We start from the raw sequence: 20,196 nt of genomic DNA, 5'->3' as shown, positions 1-20,196 counted from the left end.
CACAAGATAAAGAAATAATAAGATACTACTACACACCATCTGAATTAAAAAGAAAAAAGAAAAGAAAACGCCTATTGCTAACATTGAGCAACAGGAACTCTCACATTTAGCTCATGGGACTGCAAAAGGCACATTCACTTTGGGGAAAAAAAGTTTGGCAGTTTCTTATAAAGTTAAAACACTATGTGACCTAACAATCACAATAGTAGATACTTACCCAAAAGAGACAAAACCTATGGTCACATAAAAATCTGGATGCAAATGTTCATAGCAGCTTTATCTGTAATTACTAAAAACTAGACACAACCCCAAATGACCCTCAATTGGGGAATAAACAAAATGCAATATAGCCATACAATGAAATACCACTCAGCAATAAAAAGGAACTACTAATGCAAGCAATCTCAAATCTCAGAATGCATTATGATAAGCTAAAGAAACCAAATTCAAGGGCCACATACTATATAATAATTCATTTATCTGCTGGAAAAGGCCCAACTACAGAGATAGAGGACAGATCAGTGTTTGCTTAGGAGTGGGGTGGAGGTTGACTACAAAGAGACACAAAACATCTTGGGATGATGAATTGCTTTCCATGTTGTTAGTGACTATACTTCTTTCTGTATGTTTTCTTTTAAGATTTACTTTTATTTTATATATAGAGAGAGCACATAATGAAGTGTGCACAAGGTGGAAGCCAGAAGGAGAGGGACAGTCTTAAGCAGACTCGCTGAGACCAGAGACCGATGAGGGGCTCGATCTCAACAACCCTCAGATCACCCACCACCTGAGCCAAAACCAAGAGTTGGATGCTTAACTGACTGTGTCACCCAGGCACCCATCTGTATGTTTTTTTTTTTTAAATCAAACCTTGAGAAACTGTATGCTAAAAAGGATGAATTTCATGTTTGCAAATTATATCTTAAGAAAACTATATCAACACTTTCCCTAATATATACCATCTTACTTTCTAGTACCTTAACATCAGCCAAATTCTGTAAGACTGATGTTTTATATACAACTTCCACATTTATACTTATGCCCACCCTTATGCTTCCTTCTTTAGCTTTCATGTGCTATCTGCCTTGCTTGAATTATCACCTTTCCTCTCATTTCTTTAGCCCTCTGTATGTGGCCCATCAGGAAAAAAAATTCATTATTAGATCTTTGGAGGGGTAGAAATACACAAGGATAACCCAGACATAATAAAAGAAAACTGTGATTTTTTTACACAATAACTAAAGACAACCAGACTAGGAAAAAATATTTTTATTTCCAAAAACAGCTCATACAACATAGAAAGACAATTGACAGAAGAGCAATACGGGTAAAATATCAAGAAAGTATCCACTCAAAATTAAATTAGTGTTTAGATAAGACACCATTTTCTACCTCTTAAACTAGAGGAAAAAATAATAAGTTGTTATATCTACATTGTAAGATAGAAGTAGATATGGGTTTTTTTTTAAAACTATCTCATAATTTATATCAACAGCCCTAAAGCATTCATTCTCTTGGAACTTCATGTCAGTTCCAGAAGCCATCCTACTGAAATAATAAAAAATATTTTAAAAAATGTATAAAGATGCTCACTAATGTCTTCCAGTTATCTAAAGTGTTAGAGACTATGTGGGAAACATCAGATGTTCTTATTCTGCCAGTATCCTTTCACATTTTGCACATTCTCGAAATCCTCCTCCCTTTCCACTCTTCCTGTAGCCTTTCATTAACCATTAGGCAAGAAGACATCTGGAGATGCAGTCTCAGCTCTGCTATTAAGAAATAATTTGACCATGAGTAAGTCAATTATGAACTTCAAAATTTACAAAGAAACTTCATTTGCAAAGAAACATCAAAAGAGAAGATTTCTCTCTTCAGAGGGTTTATCTTTCAGAGCATATACCACATGTATTCAGATACTTAACACATCTAGAAGAGGAAGAAAACAGAATAATGGCTGGAGAAAAATAATGTGCTTTTGTCAGGCAACTTTCAGTATGGAGAATTCAAGACCTGAAAGGACAACACAACTGCAAATACTCCATTAACTCCACCATAACCATGGATCTCTATTAGAGATCACAGTCTGACAAAAATGGATCTTAGATTTCTTTGTAACCTGGAATTCACCAACCATAGTGACTTAACACAAGTTACTTTCTGTAAGTTAGAAGTCAATCAATGATGAAATCAGGACAAAACAGGTAATGAAGTATGATTCTGCTCTGCTCAACTCCCACCACTGCTATAGCAGTAAACCACGGTACTGGAGATTCTCATGTCATTGATCACCTTACCTGCCTTTTATAAGATGGGGTCTTTCTCACTTTTATTTATTTATTACTTTAAAAAAGATTTTATTTATTTATGAGAGAAAGAGAGAGAGAGAGAGAGAGAGGCAGAGACACAGGCAGAGGGAGAAGCAGGCTCCATGCAGGGAGCCCAACATGGGACTCGATCCCGGGTCTCCAGGATCACGCCCTGGGTTGAAGGTGGCACTAAACCGCTGAGCCACCTTGGCTGCCCTCACTTTTATACATGAAAGTTACACACTACTTATCTGCAAGTCATAATGCATATACACGATAACAGAGAAGTTCCCCATTTTTCAAATATCACTAAACAAAAGCTACATAGCACAAAAGTTAACTAATCTGTTTTCCATAAATTAATTTTAGCATACCTTTAGATTTACATAAGATCTGCAAAGACAGTATAGAGTTCCTGTGTACCTTCATCTAGGTATTCCTTATTTGTTAGCATCTTACATTGCTATGGTTTATCTGCCACAACCAAAGAACTCACAAAGGAATATTAACTAAAAACTATACTTTATTCAGATTTCACTCATTTTTCCCTAGTGTCCCTTTTCAGTTGAAGGGTCCCATATTACATTTAGTTCTCTTTCCTTTAGTCTCCTCCAGTCTGTGACAGTTTCTCAGACTTCTCTTGTTTTGGATGACCTTTGCGGTTCTGAAGAATACTGGCCAGGTGCTTTACAGTATGTTCCTACATTTGAGATCGTTTTTCTCATGGCCACACTGCAATTATCACTTACTGGCAGGAAGATCACAGAGGTGAAGTGTCATTCTTATCACATCAGACAAAGGTCCATCTTATCAATATGACTTATTAATGATAACCTACATTATCTGGCCAGGGTGCTGCTTGCCAGGTTTCTCCACTATAAAGTCCCCTGTCCCCCAAGAAGGTACTCTGGTAGGAAGTCATTAAGTGCAGCCCACATATAAGGGATACTCCTTTGAAGAGGAGTAGCTACGTAAATTACCTGCAATCTTCTGTAGGGGAAATTTGTCTTCTCCCCTACTTATTTACTTGGTTATTTTCAATATGAAGTCACATTTATTTATTTCATGCTTTGGGTTATAATCTACTATGTCATTTATTGTATTGTTCAAATTATTCCAGATTTGGTCACTGAGAGCACTTTCAGGTTAGCTCCTGTGTCCCTTTGTAGGATGCTCCAATTCTTCTGGTATTTTTGAGCATTTCAGGAACTTTAAGGAAATCTGTAACTTTCATATATTCTTAATATTGCCACAAATTAAACATGACTTCTAACTTTTTCATTCTATAGTTACTAAGTTTTAAGAACTGAACTCTCTTGGTGGGTTCTGAAGAGAACAATAAACCATACTGAGAACAAAAGGAGAAAATACAGTAAAGTTCAACACCATAACTAATTCTCATCCATGGAGTATCTGGCTAGGACTAAGATTTCTGCCCTGAAATAAATTTTTCATTTGACCAGCTGAGGTTCTAAAACTTAAACTGTATGTTAGCATTCTTAGAAATTTTAACACATGCCTGCAACTTGGACTTCAGATTAATCTTCTGGTACTCTTTGAGAAGTTGGGGAGGTAGGTGGGGGTGAGAACACAGGGGTATACTGATCATCTTTATCTCTGCTAAACTCAAGGGCCTGCTGCTGTCAGAACATTCTGATAGCACAGAATTCATTCCCATCTTGTTCCTATTTGCTTCAATACTCAGAGCTCCTATTAAGCATCACGCTATTTTGTTTGGACACAGTCTATTTTCATGATCTTTTCTCTTTTATTAGTTCAATGTACCCTAATACAGCAAACACTGAATTTTAGGACTGACCCACACACAGCTAATTAGAATATGATTAACCCAAATTTATCCTCAAAGGTAACTACTCCTCAAAGTAAAAAATGTTTTTCTGGGTAATGCATCTATAAAATGCTAGTTTGTGGCTGAAAGGGGTAAGCTAGCTTTAGGTTCAGTTTATTTCCCATTATGATGCTTTTTTTTTTTAATCACTGTTGACCTCTAGAGGGAGCTCAAAGTTTTTGTTACCTTTTCTCAAAGGACGGTCTACTCCTCCCACAAATGTGACATAGTCAAGATTAAGAACATTTTATTATGGGCAAAATAGAAGTTAAGTCTATGCCATCCCTTTAGGAATCTCTTATTCCTGTTAAGTGAATAATGTTTGACCCCACTCACCTGTTCCTTGGGGTATGGGCTCCAACCATTTCTTCCTGTCTCCCTTCCAGACTCTCTGAACATTCTCTTTCCCACTTGGCATTGAGTAGGGCATATTACTGCAGCCTGAGAGGCTGAAAGGAGGATAGCTGTAAGAAGTAGGGGCAAATGCTTCCTCTTGCTGGCTCTTGTGACTTTCAGTGGAGCAGGCCAGTGTGGCTCTATTTTCTTCACGTCGCATACACAGAATACAGTATTTGTACGGCACACTAGTATAAAAGATTAGGCTGTTCATGTTTGTTCAGTCAGGAACTCTAGTCAGCTAAGCACTCCCCTGTCCAGCTCAGCAGGCATCTCCAGGAACTGAGGAATCCTTATCTTAGCATACTCGAAATATATTCTTAGGGCCACATTTGTAGAAACTTGAGCAGGAAATGAGAAGACTGGACATTTCTTCACTTCACCTGCCTATATGACCCTGAGGTTAAATAACCAAGGCTCTTAAAGACTCAGTTCCCTCATCTTTAAATACCTATCTCACAAAGTTGCTTTGAGGGCTAACACCAAGTAATAAATGTAAAGAAATAAGCCTTGAATATGGCACATGCTAGGCACATTGGTAAAAGGTTGGCCAAGGTTTTGGCTTTGTGGCACAAAGCAGAAACCAGCATTTACTCTGTCTGTCTGTTTTTAAACTATTGAAGCCAATCTTCAGGTAAAGTTCTCCAAATGGTCCAGCAAAGCTCCAGGAAGTGTGAGGCTAAAGCCCAAACTAGTTAATAAAGCATTACAGCTTCCCGCTTTGCTGCTTCTTTGCATATATACTCTTGACCTAAGATGGGGTTACAGCCCAATAAACCCATTGTAAACTGAAAATATCTTAAGTTGAAATGCATTTAAATGCATCTAACCGTCCAAACATAATAGCTCAGCCCTGCCTTACATGTGCTCAGAACACTTACACTAGCCTATAGTTGGCAAAATTATCTACTACAAAGCTTGTTTGATAATTAAGTGTTGAATAGCTCATGTAAGTTACTGAATAACTGTACTGAAAGTGAAAAATGAATCATTGCATGGGTACAGAATCATTGTTAAGCGTACTGGCTATTTACCCTTGTGATCATGTTCCAACTGGGAGAATCATACCACATATCACTAGTCACTAGCCCGGGAAAAGATCAAAATTCAAAGTACAACATCTACTAAATGCATACAGCTTTCATACCATCATAAAGTTGAAAAATCATAAATCAAAGCATCATTAAGTCGGCGACCATCTGTACACTCAAGAAGCCTCAGGGTGAAGCAGGACTGGTCATAAGATTCTATACTCCTAGGTCTCTGGATCAAGATATCACTTTGATTACACCATGATTTCCAACAATAAAGTAACTGCGAACAGCCTTTATATAATAACCTTTTTTCAACCTCTGACTCAGTGAACAGGAACATATGTGTTAGGCTCAACAAAGACCACTGGCTATTGACGCTCATACAGAACCTACATTGTAATGTTGCCATGAGAGTCAGGGTCCATAGGGTAATTTCCAGAGATGTGTTCTGGAACCAGTCTCCCTTCTTTTTAACTTGTTCCTGGATAATCTGTTATCATGTTTGGATAAAATGGAATGGAACCATACCCTCCTGCAACAAAGAACAGAAAGATAAACAGTTGCTAATACATTTACTCTATAGGTGTGATCTTAACAAACAAGCCTTGGTGTATTAATGTTATATATAATGTTAGAATGAAGAGCTCAAAGTAGACCATTCTAAACCTAAAATTATCATCTTTGTTAGATGTTCACTAACTCTTAAATTCATCCCACAAAGCAAAGCACCTCATTAAGTTGCCTTATCAAAATATAATGCAAAGTGTTTCCATGGAGATTATACAAACAAAGTAGTACTGCACAAAGCTTGTGCATCTATGCATGCCTTAAGGTATTTTTATACCCTGAATGGGCATATGGTTATTAAGATCTTCCTAAAATCTTTACAAACTAGGATTATTAGGGCCACGCTTTAAGAACCAGAAAGCCCTTCATTGTCCATCTGTCCTGGCAGAGCCATAACCCAACTCTATTTTAAGAGGATTCCTCTCATTCACCTACAAACCCCAGTAGCAGCCTATTTACACAAGGAAGTTAGAGATCACTAAGGTATGTTACCCCAATGATAAAAGGGAGCCCACCGGGAAATTTTAAATACCAGTAAGTTTTAAATCCAAGTAATCCAATTAGATGTGCCTTTAGACTACTGAGGCTGAAGTGAAGAGTACAAGGAACTGGGAGAAGGGTAAATGCAGAGAGGAGTCTGGAGACAAATACTGGTAAGCAATGAGAGTGATATGAGCCAGTATCATACAGTAACAATATTATCCTCAAGTAGCAAACATTTAAAATGAACTTACAGTATGTTACGGATTTAACCCTCAAAACAAACCTATAAAGTTGGTTTTATTAATATTATATATTCCATTAACTAAACCACAGGGTGAGAAAAGGGGACAGAAGTACAGAGATTTTAAAATATACATTTATGAAGTATATAATGCAAGGCCTGGCCATTGATAAGGGGTGAAGAGCTAAAGATGAAAGCAAGAATAATAACATCCAGCTTCTCATGATGGTTGAATATACCTAGTATCATTAGTAGATTGATATTTGTCTTATATAAGTATTATTTAACATTATCTAAATGGCAGATACAACTTTGGTTTAAAGAAAAAAGTTAATCTCCATTGGCTAAATAATACAAAAGATTATGTCATGAATGACAAAGCATGAGTGGTCAAAAGACCATTTGGCCTGACCAAAAGAAACACATCACATACTACTACAAAGAAAGAAATTTAGTTAGAAAATTCTTTTTGCCCATCTTTTTCCCTTCTTTTTAATTCTTTTTTTCTCAGCTCTGGCATGTTAGTTTGCTCAAGGTGCTACTCCTGAACTTCTTTTCAATTGCACTTACATTCCAATTCAGTGTCTCCACTATACGTTTTAAATAATTGCTCTTATTTTTCAATAAATGCTTTTTTAATGATTTGAAATTTTCACAGTACTGTTTTCAAAGATGCAATTTCTTTCATGAACCTCATTAAAAGAGAATTAAACATTAAAGGTTTTCTCCACTTACTTGAACTAAACGTTTATTCCTCTAATTTTGGAAAATGATATATTTAAATCTCATGCACTTATACGGTTTTGCTTATTTTTAGGAAAGCCATTCCTTCAACAATATTTTTTTTCAAAGATTTATTTATTTATTTACTTATTTATGATAGACATACACAGAGAGAGAGAGGCAGAAACACAGGAGGAGGCTCCATGCCGGGAGCCCGACGTGGGACTCAATCCCGGGTCTCCAGGATCACGCCCTGGGCCAAAGGCAGGCGCCAAACCGCTGAGCCACCCAGGGATCCCCAACAATATTTTAGAGAACATCTATTACATGCTAGACATTCTGAGAAATGCTAGCATTTCTAGCTGCTAAGGATACAGGAGTAAATAAGAGACAAAAAACTCCCTGCCTTCATGGAACATACTTTCTAGTGCTGGGGGCACATTATAAACAAATATAAAATGTAGCAGATAGTGTTAAATACTGTAAAAATAGAAAGACCAACAAGAGAATACAAGTAATGGGGGTGGGCCATGTATTTCAGGTAGAGTGGTCGGAGAAAAGCCTCTCAAGGAGGTTGACTTAAACAGACCAAAACGAACTGAGAAGCAGTCATCCAAACTTGTAAAAGAAAATATTCCAAGTAAGCAGCCTAAGTAGAAATGAGCATACTAAATTTAATTAAAACCAGTACAGAATAAGGTGGTAAAGGATATGGCTCATTTAGCAGAGGCCCAACCATATACAGTCTTGTAGGTCATGGCAAAAGGACTGTGGATTTAAGAAGCCACTACAGAGTTTGTACTTTGTGTTAAAGTGATTACCTGTCATGTGAACAGTGCAAAATCGGGGGTGGGGGGGGGGTGGGGGGGGTGGAGGGAATGGAGACTGGTTCCTAAATTACTACAGGAGCATAAGCAAAGACCATGATGGACTGAACTCGGGCAGCCAGAGAAATGGATAAACTCAGAATACGTTCTGAGGATTTCACTGCCAGTATTAAGCTGGTGGAAAGCGGTGTCAAAAGAAAATTACAAGGTTTTAGAACCAAGCCCAATGGAGGAAAGGCAGTGCCATTTACTGGGGAAAGACATGCCAGAAAGGAGCAGGTTTAGGGTAAAAAAGGAGCCAAGGGGCCTCTCGGTGGTGCAGTCTGTTGAACCTTGCTTGCAGGTCAAGTCAAGATCTCAGGGTCTTAAGATCAAGCCCCACCTCAGCAAGGAGTCTGCTAGGGTTTTTCTCTCCCCCTCCCCCTGCCTCTGCCTGTCCCAATGTTCTCTAAAATAAATACATAAATCTGAATCTTTAAAAAAGAGAGAGAGAGAGAGAGAGAGAGAAAGGAGCCAAGAATTTTCATTTTCACATCTTTGGGTATTGATTTCACTCAACTGTCATATAGGCAGCTGGGTGAATTTGATGGCACTTTAGGCAAGGAAGAGGAAATGTAAATTAAGGTATCATCAGCTAATAGAAGGCATTTAAATGCTAAATGTGATTTCTTAGTGAATGATTACAGAAAACAAGAGGTCTGGCCTGAGAGAGGAAGGAGCCTTGAGGCTCTCCCATATTTAGCCTTGTGAAGGAGGAAACAGTAAAGGAGATTGCACGGGGAACAACAGGTAGGGTAGGAAGAGCTTTTCTGGAAGCCAAGTAAAGTGTTTCTAAAAGGAGAGAGTGATGAGCTGTGCCCAAAAAGTGCACAGAGATCAAGCAAAGTGAGAGCTGAAACGTAAGCGTGGATTTGGCGGCACGAAGATATTCTGTGTGATTTCAACAGAAGTGGTTTCAATGGATTAAGTGCCCTTAAAATAAAAGCTGTTTTCTGTGGCTTTATTTAACAACTATCAGAAGGAGATGCAGCCCTGAAGTTGAACTGTAGGTTGAAATCACTACTCTGACAGTTTGCACTCTGGATGATGAAGGACATTCTCTTTAGACCCTCCATCGATGATGATTTTCCCTTTTATATATCTTGGTTATTCTGAGAACTAAGGGTTAAACAAACAGGGCTCTGAAGCTGATTCATCAGGCTTCTGAGTTGATTTCTCAGTTCCCTGGATATACTGAGTAGGATTTTTTTTAAGAAAAGTACTTGAGTGACATATTTTCAGTCATCACAAGCCTAAAAATGGCCATTTTGTTATTTTGCCTATGTGAAGGACAGTTTCACCAATTTAAGATTCTTGGGTTTTAAGAGCTTTTTCCTCCGGGTTTTCTAAATGTCACTCCACTACCTTTTAGTACAGTGCTATCCAACAAAACTTTCTATTATAATAGAAATGTTCTATTCTGCACTGTCCAACATGGTAGCCACACGTCACAGTTATTTATTGAGCACTGAAACTGAGGAAATGAATTTATTCTATTTTAACTAACTTAAATTTAATAGCCGTACATGCTATCGTTAAATAACACAGTCCTAGCATATAGAAGACAAATGAAATGCCTATTCTGATACACCTTCCTTTGCAGGTAACCTTATCTGGGCACTTGTACTACTGATTTCTATATCCTAAAATTTTAAAACCCACTAGGCTATTCCTCATTTATTTTGCTTGGTATACACTTTAGTTATCTGTAGAAGAATAACATTAATAGACCCTACCACATCTGGGAGTTGTAGAGAATTTCAAATGAGTTTCAAGGTGAAAAATACTTAGGACATAGTAAGTGTTCAATAAATGTTAGCTATATATTCCTTGAACCCTTTTGATCTGTTTCTCTCTAGGTTAGAATAATTTTTACTGTTTCTCGGACTTTATCTTTTATGTTTGTTCCTGATCTCTCACTCTGAACCTTTATGATACACTGGATCTATTCTTTGTTTCTTATACTTGTGCCTATAGTTTCCATCTCGTTTTTTCCTCTAAATTATGGGAATATTTCCAAAGCCCTCTGCTAACTCTCCAAAAAGTCAACAGTTAAAAATCACAAATTTCACTTAAGAAGTCTTTTCTGCTCTGACTGATTCTTTCTTCAAATGTTCATGAGTCTCCTTGAGAATATTAATTAGTTCTTTAAATTGCAACATTTTCTCATTTCTTGCAATAAGTCTGTATCACAAGATATCACTTGCTCACATTGGTCATCTTCTTTTAAACTACTGAGTATGTATGTGTCTACTTTTTTGGTACATTCAATTTTAAAGAAAAAGATCTGTGTTTATGTAACTTTTGGGAATTGTGTTAGGTTCAATGGGAAAACTTTCAGAACCAAGTTCAGAACTTGGGGGTGGCAGTGTATGTGTTCACACTGTTACTTCCTGTCTTAGTTCTCAATTGCTGCCTAACGATTTACCCCAAATTTAGCGGCTTAAAACAATAAACATGTATTCTCTCAGTTTTTGTGAAATCAGGAATCTGAGTATGGCTTAGCTGGGGGCATCCTGCTCAGGGTGTTTCAAAAGGTTGCAGTCTATGTGTCAGGCAGGGCCTCTGTCATCTCAAAACTTAATGGTGGAAGTCCAAGCTCATACACATGACTGCTGGCAGGCATCAGGTCTTCACTGGCTGTTGGCCAAAACACCAGGTTCTTGCCTCATGAGCTCCACAGAGCAGCTTACAAAATGGAAGATTGTTTCTCTCAGAGCAAATGAGAGAGAACAGCCCAACATGAAAGCCAAAGCCTTTTTGTAACCTAATCTCAAAAGTTTTGTGGCTAAATTAACCCTTCACTTGGAGAAGCAAGTCAGTAGGTTCAGCCACACTCAAGGGGAGAGAAATCAGATACAAGACAGGAGGCAAGGATCATTGGGGGCTATCTTAGAGATGCCTGCCACATTTCTTTAGTCACCATAGAGATTCAGTAATATGTAGTCAAGTGGCAGCATGCAGACCAAAGGCAGCTTTTAGAGCAAGAAGTTTCAACTTTGTGCTTCATGGTTAGTCTCTCTCCTGAAACCATGGGGTGCTAGCCATTCTTCACTGATCATATTCCCCTTAGTAAGAGTCATTTTGTTTCCAATCCTCGCTTCAAAGTACAAAATATCATACCAGCCGTCTACCCCATGGACAACCCTTAAATCCTAGCTCAAAATAGGTCTTTACCCACACCCTCCGAGGGCTTCTCAACCACATAAATGAATAACCAAGTTAACCAGAGGGAGCTTTCCTCACTACATTTCTCATTTCTACCTTTGCCTGCCAAAATTCTTTATTTTACGGCAACCTTCCAGGGTTTCCACGGAGACTGAACTCTCCCATTATCTTGTTGGTCATTTCAGTGTGTGTTTGTCTGTTTGTTTTAACATATGGGCTTAGATCATCATCTCCCATGGAAAGTCAACACAGCGATTTGTTTAAGTAAAGCATTTTACACATAGAAGACTCTTGATAAATATGACAGGAAATGCCTTTAGTTTTCCTACCCGTGAATTCAATTTTACTGTTGGATAAAACAAAAATGTTTTAATCAACATCATTAATCCCCAGGATATTACTATGGTAATTTAAGTAACTAAATTTTGATGATTTCCAAAAAAATACAATGTAACCAACCTTTGCATAGACACTTTAACAATATACTTATAATCTCAGAAGCCCCTACAACTATGTGCCCAGGAGTAGGTACTTTAGTACTGTGAAAAGAATCTAACATGGGGTGCCAAGTCATGATTCCAGAGTCCTGGGATCCAGCCCCACAAAGGCTCTCTGCTCAGCGGGGAGCCTGTTTCTCCCTCTTCCTCTGCCTGCAGCTCCCATGTGTGTATGCTTGTTCCATCAAATAAACAAACAAACAAACAAATAAATAAATAAATAAAATATTAAAAAAAAACAAAACAAAACTAGCACTTAATCTAAGGCAAATCTTAAGTTAGAATATCAACAGCATTGTAACTCACAAACCAAAATATGTTTTTGGTTTAACAATGAAAAATTTTTTCCTATACTACATTACTCCTCTACCACTGAGGATTCCCCTGAAGATAATTTATTTGCCTGTTTACTTAGAATACTAAAAAACAGGGTAGGAGGAGAATCAACAAAACTACACAGAGGTCAACAAATTTTCTCATCTGATGATATCTGGTACAAAATGTATATACTCTCCAGGATAATCAGAATTCAGATTTCTTGTCCTCTGCTGATAAATATGCAGGAAACAGAATTAAGGGACTTATTAATACAAATGACATTAAGCACAAATAACATACTGCTGCATGGGACCCAACCTACACAAGCAGCCAACCTGCACAGACATCTAAGGCAGAGTCCCTGAAGGATAAACCATGCATCTAAGCTCTCATCAGATTTCTAGGTGATATGTTCTTAGTCAAAGAAAAGAGATTTTCAAATATTTTAGCACTTTACTTAAGAAATAACATTATTTGTTATCTCAGCCAAGTTGCAGGACACAAAATAAAACACACAAAAATCAGCTGTGCTTCTAAACACTAGCAATGAACAATCTAAAAAGAAAATCATATAAACACAAATTCATTTTACACTAGCATCAAAAAAAATAAAATATTTAAAAATACATTTATTCAACAAGGTGAAAGACATACACTGGATAGTGTTGCTAAAAGAAATTTTAAAAGTAAATGGAAAGACATCCCTTGTTCATAAACTCTAAGATTTAAAACTGTTAACATGTCAACACTACCCAAAGTGATCCAGAGATTCAATATAATCCCTTATCCCTGATGGCATTTTTTTTGCAGAAATAGGAAAATCTATCCTTTCATATAGAATCTAAAACCTGGGATCCCTGGGTGGCGCAGCGGTTTGGCGCCTGCCTTTGGCCCAGGGCGCGATCCTGGAGACCCGGGATCGAATCCCACGTCGGGCTCCCGGCTCATGGAGCCTGCTTCTCCCTCCGCCTGTGTCTCTGCCTCTCTCTTTCTCTCTGTATGACTATCATAAATAAATAAAAATTAAAAAAAAAAAAAAAAAGAATCTAAAACCTGAAGGGATCTGAATAGCCAAACAATCTTAAAAAAAGAAAAAAGGTTGGAGGTTTCACACTTCCCTGTTTGAAAGAATACTACACAAAGATACAATCATCATAATAGTGTGGTACTGACATAAATGCAGACACACAGACCAAGGAAATAGCAACCAGAGATAAACACTACTCCATCTATGGTCTCATGTGATGAACTGCACATATGGTCATCAAATGCTTGCTGGTAACATTGTTTCTATACATGGTGCTGGGGAAACTGGATATCCACCTGCAAAACAATGATGCTGGACCCTTACCTTAAACCATCTACAAAAATTAACTTAAAATGGATCAAAGACCTAAACATAAGACATAAAACTTTTATAAGAAAATCAGGAAAAGGGTTCATGCCATTGGATTTGGCAATAGTTTCCTGACTAGGATGTTTAAAAACAAAACAAAACAAAACAAAACAAACAAACAAACAAACAAAAAAAACAGGTCAAAGAAAAAAACAGATAAATTGAATACCATCAAAATTAAAATCTTTTTGTGCATCAAAGGACACAAAAGTGAAAAGGCAACATGAGAGAAAGTATGTGCATATCACCTCTGATAAAGGAATTACATCCAGAACATATAAAGAACTCCCACAACTCAACAACAAAAAATCAAACTAATTTAAAAATAGACAAGAGACTTGGAAAAACATTTCTCTTAAGGAAGATACACAAATAGCCAAAAAAGCACATAAGATGTGAAACATAACCAGTCATCAAGGAAATATAAATCAAAACCACACTGAACCACCACTTCACATCTATTAGTATAGCATGGCTATTGTCAAAAATGAAAACAAAATAAATAGTGCTGGTGAGGATATAGAAAAATTAAAACCCATAGACATTGCTGGTGAATAAAATGGAGCAGCCACTATGGAACACAGTATGGTAGTCTTTTTCAAAAAGTTAGAGAATTGCCTTACAATTTAACAACTGCACTTCTGGATATATACCCAAATGCCCTCAGAGTAGAGACTTAAAACAGATATTGGAATACCAATGTTTAATAGCAACATCATTCAGGATAGCCAAAAGGTAAAAACAATCCAAAAGTGCATCAACATATCAATGGATAAACAAAGTAGTATTACAATGGGGGAAGGAAAGGACACACTCTGTAACATGGATAAGCTCTAAGTACTGTTATGGGCTAATATTTTTTTTTTTACCTCCCCCATTCTATATTTGTATCTTTTTTCTATTACAATGAAAACCTCAGTTCTCAAATCTGTAGCTATCTTTTGACAGAATAGGAAGGCGAAAAGAACCAGGATCTCTGATGAAATAAGCCCAGAATTCATGCTGAAATCCTAACCCTCAGTGTATGAGGATGTGGGGCCTCTGGGAGGTGATTAGGGCATAAGGGTAGAGCTGTCATGAATGGGTTTAGTGCCATTACATAAGAGATCCCAAAGAGCTCTCTCACCCCTTCTGCCATGTAAGGACACAGAGAAGAAGGCCATCTGTGACCAAGAAGCCAGCCCTGATCAGGTACAGAATCTGCCTGAGCCTTGATTTTTGGACTTCCCACAATTGTGTGAAATAAATTGTTTAGGCTACCCAATTTATGGTAGTTTGTTATGGCAGCCTGAACAAACTAAGACAAAAGACATTATGCTATGTGAAATAAGCCAGTCACTAGAGGATAAACACTATATAAATGCATTTCTATGAGGTACCTGGAGCAATCAAATTCATAAAGACAGAAAGTAGAAGGGAGTTGCCTGGAGCTGGGAAAGGGGAGAACAGTAAGTTATTGTTTAATGGGTGTGAAGTTTCAGTAGGTAAGATAAAAAGTTCTAGAGATGGATGGCAGTGATGGTTTGCACAATGTGCATGTACTTAATGCCAATAAACTATACGTGAAAAATGGTTAAAATAGTAAATCTTATGTATATTTTATCACAATAAAAAATTATTTGTTATCTCCCATAAGAAATCCCAAGATAGGGCAATTATTATTATTATTTATTTCTTTTTAAGATAGGGCAATTAAATGCAGGTTAGTTACTTCATTGGGTTATTTTAAAGATCCAGGTTCTTTCCATCTTCCTATTCTGACAAAAAAGATAGCTTACAGATTTGGGAACTGAAGTACTTAGGTTAAGAAAAAAAGATACAAATATAAGAGTGGGGAAGGTAAAAAAGAACTCTGTAGTAAATCAAAGTTGGCAGATCAGTACAAACTAATATTTTACAAATTTCATCACAAATTATTTTAATCACATACTTAAGTAGGTAGAAGAGAAAACTCATGGCCACTCTTATTTCATCCATAAAATCACCCCATATTACTTTGTGCATATCCCAGATTCCTAATTATTTCACCCAGAAATGTTTCAAAGGTATTTCTAAAAGACCCACCATATTTAATATAACCAAATGCCATTATATCTGGGAAAACAAAACAAAGCACAGTACTTCCTTAATATCAAATATCCAGTATACCATATACATTCAAATTTCTAATTTTTGTGTAAAAAAAGATAGTGTTAGCTGTCTGAATTACAATCCAGTGAGGTTTTCAAACTACAATTGACGTATTTTTTAAGTCTTTTTTAGTCCATAGGTCCCCCCTCTATTTTTTTTGTGCAATTTATCTTTTAAGAAACAAAGTACTATAGTTCATCCTGTATGAATCCATAACTTAAAAGAACCCACGACCTCTTAGAAAATCATTGATTTCAAGTCTCAGAAAAATTACAATTTGAAACATCTGTCAGAAAAATAGGGCGTGATCAAAGATTGACTGGGGCACAGGAGGGACTTGATGGGTCTCCTCCCATACCTCAAATTTAGGACAATTTGAGCCTCAAAAGGAACAGTGTCGTTAACAGATTAACACGTAGAATAACTAAAGAACCTATGAATCCAGAAGGATACTAAAAAGGAGAGGAAGAATTGTGGGATAAGGAAAACACCAATCTGCATCCACCAATGGAAAATAACTCACTGCGCCTCGGCAATGCTTATTAATTACAAAGAAAAGAGTTTCTTTTGTGAGAGATCTGGTTTACAAGTGATGGAACTAAGAACATCAATAATGATACAAATTTACATGATGTGAGGCACCAGGAAGTACGCATTATATATTTTGCTAAAAATGTTTAACCTGGATTTTATTATGAGGAAAGTTGTTGAAATGAATTTTAGATGTATGGTATTTTAGATAATAAGTTTGACTCCTCAAAATTAATAGAAGCTTTGACTGGATCCTGGACTGAAAAAAAAAAAAATTAAGGATATTTTCTGAGTCACTTGGGGAAGTTTAAATATGAACTATAACAGAGAACATTTCTGAATTAATGTTAAATTTCTTGGATATGATAATGTTATTGTGTTTGTGTAAGAATACTCTTCTTAAGAGGTTAATGATATATTTAGGGGTAAGGAATATGCTTTTTCCAACATATTTTCAAAAGATCTGGGGACAGGGACACCTGGGTGGTTCAGTGGTTAGGTGTCTGCCTTTGGCCCAGGTCATGATCCTGGGATTCTGGGATCAAGTCCCACACTGGGTTCCTGCAGGGAGCCTGCTTCTCCCTCTGCCTATGTATCTGCCTATCTCTGTGCCTCTCATGAATAAATAAAATTTTTTTTAAAGTGCAAAACAAAAGATATGGGGACATAAGTGCAAGTATAAGAGGAGAGATAAAGCAAATGCACCAAAATGTTTGTAACTGGTGACTCTAATTAAAGAATGAATAAGGGGTGCCTGGGCAGCTCAGTTGGTAAGTGCCTGACTCTTGATTTTGGCTCAGGGCTCATGATCTCAGGCTGCGATGGGCTTCATGCTCAGCAGAGTCTGCCTGAGATTCTCTCTCCCCCTTTCCCTCTGCTCCTACCTCCTCCCCCCACCCCGTGTGCTTTCACTCTAAATTAATACATCTTAAAAAAAGGGGGGGGGGGACAGCTCTCTCTTCCTTGGGTTTCTTTTTAAAGCCTCTACAAAGCCTTTCATGGAACCACCTCCCTTGCTTCTACCCCCAGCAAACAGCTCTTTATATTTCACTGTATAGACCTAATATTATCTGTCTGACCTCATTTCATATTTAGCTTAGTCCTAAAACCATGAATACATGTACAATGAAAAAAAAAATGTCAGACTGGACATTTCCCACCTAGCCAGCAGGAAAACCAAGATCTAAGCTGGCACTGTTTCTCCCATACCATTACTGGAGACAAAATCTCCCTGGTACTCTAACTAGGCTATATAAGGGCACTCTTAATTGGGGAAGGAGGATACTTGCCTCTTAAAAATGAGATATAGGTGGTTTCCATCCCCCCAGCAAATAAGACACAACCAAACCAGAGTTGAAGACTTTATTTTCTGTCACTATTCTAGAACTTAACCCATTCTGGATTAACAACATTTTATCCGATAAGGAAAGCTGCAGTAATATTTTTATTTTTTAATTTCCTGAAGAAATATCTAATGTTAGGTACAGATGAGGTAGGAAGGAAAGAGCAATGCAATAAGGAGTCAAAAGGCCTGAGTAAAAGTTCTAAGAATTACTAGCTATATAGAAGAGACTAACTATCCCTGCATGTGGCCATGTCTCCCTTTTCTCCTTTTAATAGAAAGGGTACCCTGTAACCTCTTTTCTCCCCAGCAAAACCATACAGAGTTTTAAGGGGTATTAGAGGTTACATTCCTTGGGCTCTCCTAAGGCCATGTGACCAAATTCTGAACAATGGGATATGAGGGTAAAATCTCCATGTCACATACTTAAAAAGAAGCTACTTGCCATCCCCTCTTTCTCCCCGCTGTAGGCTGAACACAGGTATGAGTCACATCTGATCATGCGGAGAAGAGCATATTAAACACCAAGACAGAAGAAACCTGGGATGCTGAAAAGTCTCTGGCAAAAGCAGCTTATCCACCTTGGACCACTGTCTACCACTGGACAATTACATGAGTGAGAATTAGCTAATTTTCGGAACTATTATATGGGTCTCTTACAGCAGTTTGGCCCATAATAGCTTGTATGACTCTGGGTACTTCTCTGGGCCTCATTTTCCTGGTTTACAAAACTGGGAAGAATGGCATCAGTGCTGTAACTTCTTCTTTAGCTTACTATATTTTCTATTTTTTAAAAAAAGATTTTATTTATTTATTCATGAGAATACACAGAGAGGTGAGAGAAAGGCAGAGACACAGGCAGAGGGAGAAGCAGGCTCCATGCAGGGAGCCTCACGTGGGACTCAATCCTGGGTCTCCAGAATCACACCCTGGGCTGAAGGTGGCGCTAAACCGCTGAGCCACCGGGCTACCCTATTTTCTATTTTTTAAAAAAACAACACAAGTATGCACATTTGGCAAAATTAAAAAATTGAAATTTCAAATATTTTTAAATGGGATGACATGTGAAAACACCTTGTACAATTTACCTACCCATTTAACAAATAATTACAAAATGCCCACTAAGCACCAGATACTGTTATAGGCCTGAAACTACTCAACACACTAAGAATAAAGTAGTAAAACAAAAGAAATAGAGTTCATTCACATGTACAACAAAATGTGAGAGGAAGTCTACAATATGCAACCAAACAATAAACAGGATTATTCCAAATAGCAAGGTTGTTTGAAAAAGACAGAAAAGAGCAGAAACACTGAGTTATCTAGGGCTGGCAGGGGAATCAGTTAATTTACACAGGGCCACACAAAAATCTGGGTGAAGTATATTTCAAGTTAAAAAGTTCAAGTTCAAGGCCTTCAGCAAGAACTAGATAGTGTTTGTTCACAAACCACCAAGAAAGCCCCAGTACCTTGGAGCCACTAGCAAGCAAAGGAGAAGAAGAACTAAAGCAGGCAGAAGCAGTATGGTATTAAGTGCACAAATGTTATAGTACTAATATCAGGGGGCAAGCAGTTCTCATGAAAAACAGAAAAAGCCATAACTCCCTTAATTCTATGTCTTGGCTTCAGGAACAAATGATATTCCCAATAAAAATTATGATCTTAGCTTGCCTGCTATCAGTGACTATAATCTTAGATTCTACTTATATCTTTACTCAGAAATAAATATTTTAATTAATTAAAAGCGATTTTAGGAGAATAAAACTTAAAGCTCATTTAAATCCAATAAAGCTAACACTTTCTCTGATATTTTAAATATATGAACAAATCACACATACACAGTCAACAAGTATTTCACGAGCACCTACTATGTATGCCACAGTTGCAAATGCTTTTTTTTAACAGTAAATAAAGACCCACTCCTTATAGAATTTAATCAGAATATATTCCAAAACTTACAAATGGTAATAAAATTTTTAAAATCTCAGTGCTTTTGGCTGATTCCTTAAAGGTGTCTAAAATTTAGATTTGAAAATCCAAGTTAGTATCTTTTGTCATCTGTTACTATACTTGAAAGAATTCCAGTTCTCCAAAACTTAGTAAAAAACAATAGTACAGAACCTTAGAATTTAGATCTAAGAAAACAACCTTACTTTTATATAGAAAAAGAAATATGAATTCTGTGAATTCTCCTGTTTCATGGTAGATAAAGCGATTATCAAATGTTCTGGGACACGAAGGAAACTTTAAACATTTTACTGATATGCTTGTTAAAGTCAAAACTCCATTCTTTCTCCACTCTATATCCCACTAAAACGACAATAAATGAGTAAAAACAGTTTAAGA

At 37.1% G+C, this 20,196-nt stretch overlaps 1 protein-coding gene across 2 annotated transcripts in view; it reads right to left on the bottom strand.

Annotated features, from left to right (window-relative positions):
• PPP2R2A (protein phosphatase 2 regulatory subunit Balpha) overlaps positions 1-20,196 on the bottom strand; it is an 85,165-nt gene that overhangs the window by 41,815 nt on the left and 23,154 nt on the right. Inside the window, exon 3 of one of the 2 annotated variants that reach the window (XM_041765906.1) lies at positions 5,982-6,120. The exons of the other annotated variant lie outside the window; for it this stretch is intronic. Coding sequence (XP_041621840.1) covers positions 5,982-5,997 — 16 coding nt within the window. The 5' untranslated portion in view covers positions 5,998-6,120. The remainder of the gene's footprint in view (positions 1-5,981; positions 6,121-20,196) is intronic. 2 annotated transcript variants of the gene reach the window in all.

The sequence above is a fragment of the Vulpes lagopus genome, chromosome 8 (genome assembly GCF_018345385.1).
Source record: "Vulpes lagopus strain Blue_001 chromosome 8, ASM1834538v1, whole genome shotgun sequence".
Classification (NCBI taxonomy): Eukaryota; Metazoa; Chordata; class Mammalia; order Carnivora; family Canidae; genus Vulpes; species Vulpes lagopus.
This window is presented reverse-complemented; position numbering and strand designations above follow the sequence as displayed.